At 39.3% G+C, this 9,712-nt stretch overlaps 1 protein-coding gene across 1 annotated transcript; it reads left to right on the plus strand.

Moving 5' to 3' along the window:
- The first annotated feature begins 2,517 nt into the window (after positions 1–2,517).
- Positions 2,518–4,033, plus strand: LOC137579632 (uncharacterized). The gene is made up of 2 exons (XM_068293407.1): positions 2,518–3,779; positions 3,844–4,033. The coding sequence occupies exons 1-2, from the start codon at positions 2,520–2,522 to the stop codon at positions 3,859–3,861; spliced, it is 1,278 nt and encodes a 425-aa protein (XP_068149508.1). The 5' UTR covers positions 2,518–2,519; the 3' UTR covers positions 3,862–4,033.
- The last annotated feature ends 5,679 nt before the right edge of the window (positions 4,034–9,712 follow it).

Raw genomic sequence — 9,712 nt, forward strand, 5'->3', positions numbered from 1 at the left:
CCATACTAAAGGCCTATGTTCGCTTAGAATCTCGAACTTTCTACCGAAAAGATATGGACTAAAATATTTGGTTGCCCATAAGATAGATAGTATTTTTTTTTCTATGGCTGAATAATTAAGTTCATGTTCGTTAAGTGTTCTACTAGCATAAGAAAAAGGTCTATGGTCCTGTGAGAGGTGTAACATATAACCTGCTTCAATTTCAATGCGAGCTGTTGGTAACTGGTAGAGCCTATCAGTAGTACGCGCTGGTTTTGGCTCAAATTAGTCGGTGAGAAATGGGGGGATGGATAGACTACCCGCTCTACTGGTTAAAATTTTATTAATGAATTCGCGTACTGAATATACTTATCCTCGGTTTAACGATTCGTATTTGCAAAAGAAAAAATTGAATAAAAAAAAAGGATGAGAAAAAGAAAAGAAATACCGTCGTTTTTTGGCGCAGCTGCTGAACAAGAAAGGAGTCTGATGTCAGTGACTCCCAAAAAGAAAATTCACCCACCCTACCATGATCGCTGTACTAAAGCCAAAAAAATTATCCAGCGATCCCTATGCCAAAACAATTTCTACCCTAACTTACTCCGCATGATTTCCGCCCTTATAAACGGCTCAGCCTAAATTCATTTCAGGAACTTATTTTTAATAAAAGTAACAAATATAATAAGGCATTTCAAAATTAAAATTATAGATAATGATATAAATATATGTGGGTATGACAATGTTTATATAAAAGGTATTTTAAAATTCAGAGAAAAAAAATTCTTTTTTTTGTGCACATGTTAAACTTCTGATGTTTTACCAACATTCACGATCGGAGGAATGTATATTATTGGGATATTCATCAGAGTCGAAAGCCTGTATCAACCAAAAGGGCGCGAGATTTTAATAAGCAATGATGTTAAATTTATGAATTTTTCACGATTCAAAAGCGAATTTTAAGAATTCTATGAAGAGCCAGAAAATGGCGAAGATATTCCACTAGGTGACCAAGTGGATGAGACTGAGGAAAATTCATCAAGAGACGAGGATGATACCGAAGAGGTAAATCAACCTGAGAGACATGGTAGAGGACGACCAAAGTTGCTAAGAAGTTGCTAGGCCACGGAAAATCTATTAACAAGGAAGAAATGTTTTGGCAGACAAACACATTGGTCAACAGGATAAACTAGACTAAGCTGAGGATATATTCGAGGAGTGCGAAATGGCATTTGCAGTAGCTACAGATGATCCAGTAACCATCAAGGAAGCCCAAGGTAGAGGCGATGCTGAGAAGTGGTGTGGAAGATGAGTTTATGGTTCAAATTATAAACAAGACCTGGAAATTGTTGAGCGGCCCAATGGCCGACAGTTGATTGGAAACAAAGTGGTTCCAGACAAAGGACAACGGCACTCCAACAGAACGAAAGAAGACGCGTTTAGTTGCAAAGGGTTGAGCACAAAAACAAGGAGAAGACTTTTACGAAACGTATTCGCCTGTGGCGCGATTTACATCGGTTAGACTGGTAGCGGCCTTATCAGCTGAATATGGCATTGAGATCCATCAAATGGATGTGGTCACAGCTTATCTCAACGGTGAACTGGAAGAGAAGGTATACAAGGATATTCCAGAAAAGTTCAACCAGTTTATGCAAAAGGTGAACTCTGGAGCTACTATGGGATCGAATCAACAACGCCCCGACGCTGAGTATAAGAGGGCAGCAAATCACGGGCGCAAAGCTGTAACTGAGATGAGAGATCCCGTGTGTCTAATAAGAAGAGCTCCATATAGTCGTATATCCAACTCCAATACCCAATTTCATATAAATTTTTCGCCCCCTAAAATTCATAACGTTAAAGTAAACATCCGTTTTTATAAACAATTGGACACTTGCAATAACAATTGTCCCCCTCAAAATCAAAGCGTGTGAACGCTAACTCATAATTAACATAAACAATTAAACACTTGCAATAATAATTGTCCCCCTAAAAACTAAAAGCGTGAGAACGCTAATTCAGCATTTAAATTCGGGCCAATCACACCGCATCAATATCAATCACGCCACTAAAGGGCTCACAAATTTAGCCTTGTTTATCTGGATGACACTTCATTGGAGGAACACATACTATGATTCAGAAAGGTATTTAACAAACTAAGAGAAGCAATTCAAAAATTTCCGATACCTAAAACCCCAAAAGAAATTATATCATTCTTAGGATTATGAGGATTCTTCGAGAAATTTATACCCAACCTTGCACATATTGCAAAACCTTTAACTTGTAAACATTAGGAGTATTTTAAATAAGCCCGCTCCTCGTCTCAGTGAATTTCCCCGATAACCGAATTTGGGCACACTAAAAGGGTATAATACGCTAAGGCGGGGTACGGGCACACTCTCTTGAATATAGTGAATAAGACCGCATGTGCACTTAATTTGAAAATAAATAAAATCCGGAAATATAAAATCAATCCCAAGGGATTAATTACTTTAAAAAGTAGAGAGTTTACAAATCAGGTGTGGAGCCCTAAAAAACGTATTTTCATGAAATACACCGAGATTATTAAATTAAACAAAACCGCATTGTTTGAGTTGCTAGCGGCCAAGGAAGTACCTTGCGACAAAGAAGCGTCAATTTACCAATTGCGAGCATTGGTAAAACAAGTCATGGCACAGAATCAGTCTGGAGAGAGTGATGTACCCGAAGAGCAGGCAGTCAGCCCAGCAGTGTCTGCAAATGTGCTTGCCGGACAACTTGTGGATGTTGGTCCGGAGCCTCTTATTGAGCAGCGCGGCGTGGGAAACATTGAGCAGCCAAGTACACCGGATCAAGTGGGTGCTAACCAGTCGCCGACGATGTCTCGTGAGACCTCTGTAGGACCAGACGCGAACGTGCATGTTCGTGAAAGCGCACAAGCGAGCGAAACCGACGAATTGTCTTCGATTCTTAGTAGCATCGAATTGTATACAGCACGTAAAAACCTGGCGGAGCTAAAAACACGTGTTATGGAGCTGGAGGAGAACTTAGGCGGACCGGAATATAATTGCCGCATGAACTTGAAAGATGTCGAAACTACTGTACCTAAATTCTCTGGTGATGGTGATCTGTCCATTCACGTATGGATTCGTGAGCTGGAGAAAGCAGCAAGAGTGTATGTACTGAGTGATGCCCAATGTTGGTCGTTGGGCAACCGACTGCTGGAGGGATCTGCTAAAGCATACATGACATATGAAAAGACTACAACCTGGAGCGAGCTGAAGGATGCCCTTGTGAAGGTATTTGGCCTACAAATGACAAACTACGAGATTGCTAACCAGATGAGGAAGCGCTCAATTGGCAAAGGAGAGTCACTCTTGCAGTATTTCATCATTATGCGAAATATTGCTCAGCAGGGCAATTTTGAAGACACCGATGTGGTCAAATACATTGTTGACGGACTACAAGATCGAACCGGATTGTCAGCTCCTTTGTATTATTGTACTTCTCTGAATGAATTGCGAGAGAAGATGATGCGTTTTCAATCAGTTCAGCCACCAGCCAAAAACTACGTTCCTCAGGCTCGTCAGACTTCAGACCGTTTGCAGGCCATTACGCCTGCTGCAAAGGATAAGAGATGTTTCAATTGCCGCCAGATTGGTCACTTAATGTTTGACTGTCCACGCCCGGAGAGACCAAAAGGAAGTTGCTATCGGTGCTTCAAAGTGGGCCATCAGTACCGGAATTGTCCAATGCGAACCCAGATCGCCGCCATGAGCTCTAGTGAAGACCCGGACACCATTGATGATAAGTCATTTATTCAATTAGTAAGTTTAAGAATATCTTGTAAAGAGGGATGCACTGATGTTAATAATATTTTTGCCCTATTAGATTCCGGAAGCCCAGTAAGTTTTGCCAGTAGAGCGTTGATGCCGCATTTAGATTGCGATAAATTAGTTAAAAGTTCTTTTCATGGACTGAGCGGTGGCTCTATTCTGACTTTTGGAACAGTCAAATGTTTAGTTCTGTTTTGCAAAAAATATTATGAAATTCAATTTTTAGTTATTCCCGATAATATTATGCCGACGCAACTACTTCTTGGTAGAGACGCCTTGAATAAAATAGGTCTTAAGTTCTCATTGATTGAAAATGTAAGAAAGTATGAAAAGAATTCTGCATCATTAAAGAGTACCATTGCTTTTGTTTACAAATCCTTCTGTGCATCCCTGTTTACTAAATATCCTAAGCATAATACCATTAGTAATAACACCACTGATCTAGATAATAATTGTAATAACCCTAATGTAAACACGAATGCATCCCCGTTTCGAGAATGGCTAACAGAGTTGCAAACTGTTTGTGCAACGCTGTCAGATACCGGGAATACTACTGTTGGCAGTGAATTTGGATTAGGCGCGATGCGTGAGTGCCGAGACATTGTGCATGAGCATTACATTGACCGATTTTCAATTAATTACGGGTTGCCTAAATATATGATGAGAATATGTCTGACAGATACAACACCATTTCATAGTAGTCCTAGAAGGTTATCATATTATGAAAGAGGAATCGTTTCTAAAACGGTTAGTGAGTTGTTAGCCAATAATGTAATCCGACCAAGCAACTCCCCCTATGCGTCCGCCATCGTCCTAGTGCGAAAAAAGGATGGCAATATACGAATGTGCGTTGATTATCGAGGTTTAAATAAGAAGACTGTGAGGGATAATTTTCCATTGCCTTTGATAGAAGATTGCCTAGAATACCTGGAGAGCAAGACCGTTTTCTCCGTCATAGATTTGAAAAGTGGCTTTTACCATGTAGGCATGGAAGAGGATTCAATTAAATACACAGCATTCGTTACACCCGATGGGCAGTTCGAATATCTGAGAATGCCTTTTGGTCTAAAGAACGGACCAGCTGTATTTCAGAGATTTATATCGAACATACTTAGTGATATGATTAGAGATCGAGAACTTGTAGTATATATGGACGACATTATTCTTGCCACCCGCACTGTAGATCAGCATCTTAAGTTGTTAGCAAAACTGTTAGATCGTTTTATTCAGTACAATTTAGAGCTCAATTTGAAGAAAAGCATTTTCCTACAGAAGAGCATAGATTATTTAGGATATGAAGTCAGTGAAAAGGGAATTTTACCAAATAATACACATTTAAAAGCTATTCAAGAATACCCAGAACCACTTAACAGCAAAGCGTTACACTCGTGCTTAGGCTTATTCTCTTATTTTCGCAAATTTGTTCCGAATTTCTCCAGCATAGCTAAACCGTTAACTGAGTTGCTTAAACAAGGTGGTCCATTTCCGATGAACAAAACCGCTAAAAATGTATTTCTTACATTAAGATCCGCCTTATCCAGTCCGCCCGTATTAGCTATCTTTAACCCTAACTACGAAACTGAGTTGCATACTGACGCCAGTTCAAATGGCTTCGGTGCCTCTTTGATGCAAAGACAGACTGATGGCAAAATGCATCCAGTCTCTTATTATTCCCGAAAGGCGACAGCCGCCGAGTCCCGTTATCACAGTTTTGAGCTTGAAACTTTGGCCATAATATATGCCGTGCGCCGATTTCGCGTTTATTTAGAACACAGACCATTTTTGATCGTTACCGATTGTAATTCATTGGTCCAAACCTTGAGTAAAAAATCAATAAATCCCCGCATTGCGCGGTGGTCGTTGGAATTGGAAAACTTTGATTATACCATTGCTCACAGACCCGGTTCAAACATGGGCCATGTAGATGCATTAAGTCGGCAAACCGAGTTGTTAGAGAATATTGTAGAAGGTGATTTTGATCCTTGCGATTTATTAGTGAAGAGAGACCAGAATGCCCCAATTGAACCTTGTGAACCGCATATTACTTTTGAGGAAAGTTGCGTAAAACCGTGTGAGATAGACCCGTGTGAGATAAAACCGTTTGAGACAAAACCGTGTGAGATAGACCTGTGTGAGAAAAACCCGTGTGAGAAAAACCCGTGTAAGATAGACCCGTTTGAGAAAAACCCGTGTAAGATAGACCCGTTTGAGAAAAACCCGTGTAAGATAGACCCGTGTGAGATAAACCCGTGTAAAATAGAACCATGTGCTCCTTTAGGGAAGAATTATTTAGGACCGTTCGGGACAAACCCGTGTGTTCATTTAGCGAAGAGTTGTTTCAGACCGTGTGAGCTATGTTTAGAAAGAAGTCGGCTAAAACTGGTTAAGAATAAACCTTGCGTTTCTTTAAATGAAAGTTCTGTTGATCCGAGATTGAGTAACCAAATCGAAAGAAGTGACCAGCTCGATCGAAATGAGTCGGCAAACCTGGTTGGTGTAGTGGGTGCGTCTCCGCAAGATGTTGATTTATTATTGCAGTCAGAACAAATAAGAGATCCGGATATCCGTAAACTAAGAGAAAAGTTAGAAAAATCCAATGATGTTGGATTTGAGTTAATAGATGGTATAGTGTACAAAAGAAATGCTAAGGAAAGACTGTGTTTGTATGCACCGGCTCGCATGCAAGGGGAATTAATAAGAAGGTGTCACGAGAAACTAGGTCATTTAGGCGTTGAGAAATGTGTAAACAATTTGAAAGAAAAGTACTGGTTCCCATTAATGAATCCAAAGGTTGAGTCGTTTATAAAAGATTGTCTGCCGTGTATTCTACATAGTGTTCCAAGAACTATACATAATAGAACCTTGCATAGTATTCCGAAAAGTCCGATTCCATTTGATACTATCCATGTTGACCACTTAGGTCCCTTACCGAGTGTTACATCAAAAAGAAAGCACCTTTTGGTAGTGATTGACGCATTTACAAAGTTTGTCAAATTGTATCCCGTAAATTCCACTAGTACCAAAGAAGTAACCGCCGCGTTAGAAAAATATTTTGATTATTATAGCCGACCAAGAAGAGTTATATCCGACAGAGGTACGTGTTTTACGTCGTTTGAGTTTGCTGAGTTTGTAGAAAATCGAAATATTGACCACATTAAAGTAGCGACTGCTGCCCCTCAAGCCAATGGGCAGGTCGAACGTGTGAACCGTGTGTTGACCCCAATGTTGGGAAAGCTGTCAGAACCTTTAGCCCAAGCCGATTGGTATAAATTAGTTAATCGTGTCGAGTTCGCTATTAATAACTCAGTGCAGTGTAGTACCGGTAAAACTCCGTCAATGTTGTTGTTTGGTTGCGATCAGCGAGGCCCCTTAGTAGACGAATTAACCGAGTATCTTGACGAGAAATTTAGTTCAGAAAACCCCTGTAACCTTGAGGCCACTAGGCAAGAGGCAAGTGCGAAAATTCAATTATCGCAGGAGCGCAATGAAAAGCGGTACGCCTTAAGGCATAGGGCACCATTATCCTATAGAGTCAATGATTTTGTTGCCATTCGCAATGTAGATGTCACTCCCGGGTCGTGCAAAAGTTCGCTCCTAAATACCGTGGTCCTTATAAAATAAATCGAGTTCTTCCAAATGACCGTTACGAAGTCACCGATATTGACGATTGTCAACTTACTCAATTGCCCTACAAAGGTATCTTAGAATCAGCCCGACTCAAGCCGTGGATGCATGCGTGTGATAAAACTGTGAGTTTCTGTTTGTAATATGTATCTGATAAGCAGTATTTATATGTATATTGTATGTATTGTATATATGTATATTGTATGTTGTATGTTTGTTGAATTGTATGATCGAGGTCGATCAAATGTCAGGATTGGCCGAATGTAAACATTAGGAGTATTTTAAATAAGCCCGCTCCTCGTCTCAGTGAATTTCCCCGATAACCGAATTTGGGCACACTAAAAGGGTATAATACGCTAAGGCGGGGTACGGGCACACTCTCTTGAATATAGTGAATAAGACCGCATGTGCACTTAATTTGAAAATAAATAAAATCCGGAAATATAAAATCAATCCCAAGGGATTAATTACTTTAAAAAGTAGAGAGTTTACAAACTCTAGGATTTAAGAAAGGAGCTAAAATAAACATAAACGACCCAAATTATATTTCATCCTTTGAAAAATTAAAATATCTCCTTATGAATGATCCTATATTTGCATATCCCGTTTTCAAAAAAACATTTTTCCTAACCACAGATGCTAGCAATATAGCTTTAGGTGCTTTCCACTCACAGGATCATACACTTTTTCTTATGGTAGTAGAACACTTAACAAACATCAACTTAATTATTCAGCCATAGAAAAGGAACTACGGTCTATGGGATGGGCAACCAAATATTTGAGGCCTTACCTCGTCGACATTTTGAAATCCTAGGTGAACCTAAACACCTTGTCTGGTTGGACAATATCAAACAACCTAACATGAAATTACAGAGATGGAAAATAAAATTGAACGATTTTGAATACAAAATAAAATACTTACCATGAAAAGAGAATTATGTGGCAGACGCCCTTTCCAGAATAAAAATAGATGAAAATCTTTAAGGTGATAAAATAAGTAGTTCTAGAGCTAAGCTTAAGCTTCTGCTCTCTGACGAGACGGTCGTGTTTTTGCATAGCTCCTGAGTTTTTATTAATATTTATTGTTTTCTCTCAATTTTTAATTGTGCTTAGTTTGTTTACGCTTTTGCTAGTGTGGCTCGCTTGACACCCTGGTGTTTTATTTCCATAATTCGCCAAATTAATCAGCTTAAACAGTTTTTTCTTTTTCGTGATTAGTGTTTTTTGGTCAGAAGTGTGCAACGCATAAAACGAAGCATCTCCGACCATACAAAGTATATATATTCTTGCTCAGCACGACGAGACGAGTTCAAATAGCCATGTCCATCCGTCCGTCTGGATCAACGCAAACTCCTCCTAAACCGTTAGAGCTACAGAGCTGAAATTGTGCACGTAGGCTTGTATATACTGCAGGGGTTGTAAATATCGGATTCAGCCGGACCACTATATCATATAGCTACCATACAAACCCCAAAGTTACGAACAGTGACTTTTCTCAATAACTGCGTTATTTTCTGTGCTATTATCGTAAAACTTAATATTAGAGAGTTTATTACGCCTGTGCCAAATTTGATCAAGATCGGATGACTATATCATATAGCTCCCATAGGAACGATCGGTCGAAAACAGTGACTTTTGTAAATAACTTCGTTGCTTTTAACGCGATTAAGACATTTGTTATATCTGTTAATGACTGTGCCAAATTTGATCAAGATCGGGCGACCATATCATTTAGCTCCCATAGGAACGATCGGTCGAAAACAGTGACTTAAGTAACTTCGTTACTTTTAACGCGATTGCTTTCAAATTAAACATTTCTTAAATTAATATATCTGTTAATAACTGTGCCGAATTCGATAAAGATCGGGTGACTATATCATATAGCTCCCATAGGAACGATCGGTGGAAAACAGTGACTATGATCAATATCTTCGTTATTTCCTATGATTGTAGGCCATTCTTTCGAAAACATTACCCATTGATGGCTAATAGATAAGGAAAGAGTTACCAAAAAGTTGCAAGGGTATACAAACTTTGGCGCGGTCGAAGTTAGCCCAGGCCCTCTGGTTTTTAGTTGTAATTATTGATTTTTTATCGATAATTATCTATGTGCTGTGTATTTAAATTGTTCTATATATTCTCATATATCTTTTTGCCTTGTGTTTTTTTTGGCTTATCAATGGCTTCTTGTTTACCTACTTGCAAGCATTCTGATCGTTTTGATGATCAGTATAGAGCAATATCTTGTTGGCTCTACGATAATCTTATTCACTTAAAATGTGCTTGTGCCAGCCAGCAGC

This window comes from Drosophila tropicalis, unplaced genomic scaffold (genome assembly GCF_018151085.1).
Source record: "Drosophila tropicalis isolate 14030-0801.00 unplaced genomic scaffold, ASM1815108v1 contig_722, whole genome shotgun sequence".
In the NCBI taxonomy this organism is placed as follows: domain Eukaryota; kingdom Metazoa; phylum Arthropoda; class Insecta; order Diptera; family Drosophilidae; genus Drosophila; species Drosophila tropicalis.

What these genes read in the sequence shown, in the direction of transcription:
- LOC137579632 (XM_068293407.1), top strand. Translation starts at nt 2,520, where the DNA reads ATGAAATACACCGAGATTATTAAATTAAACAAAACCGCATTGTTTGAG.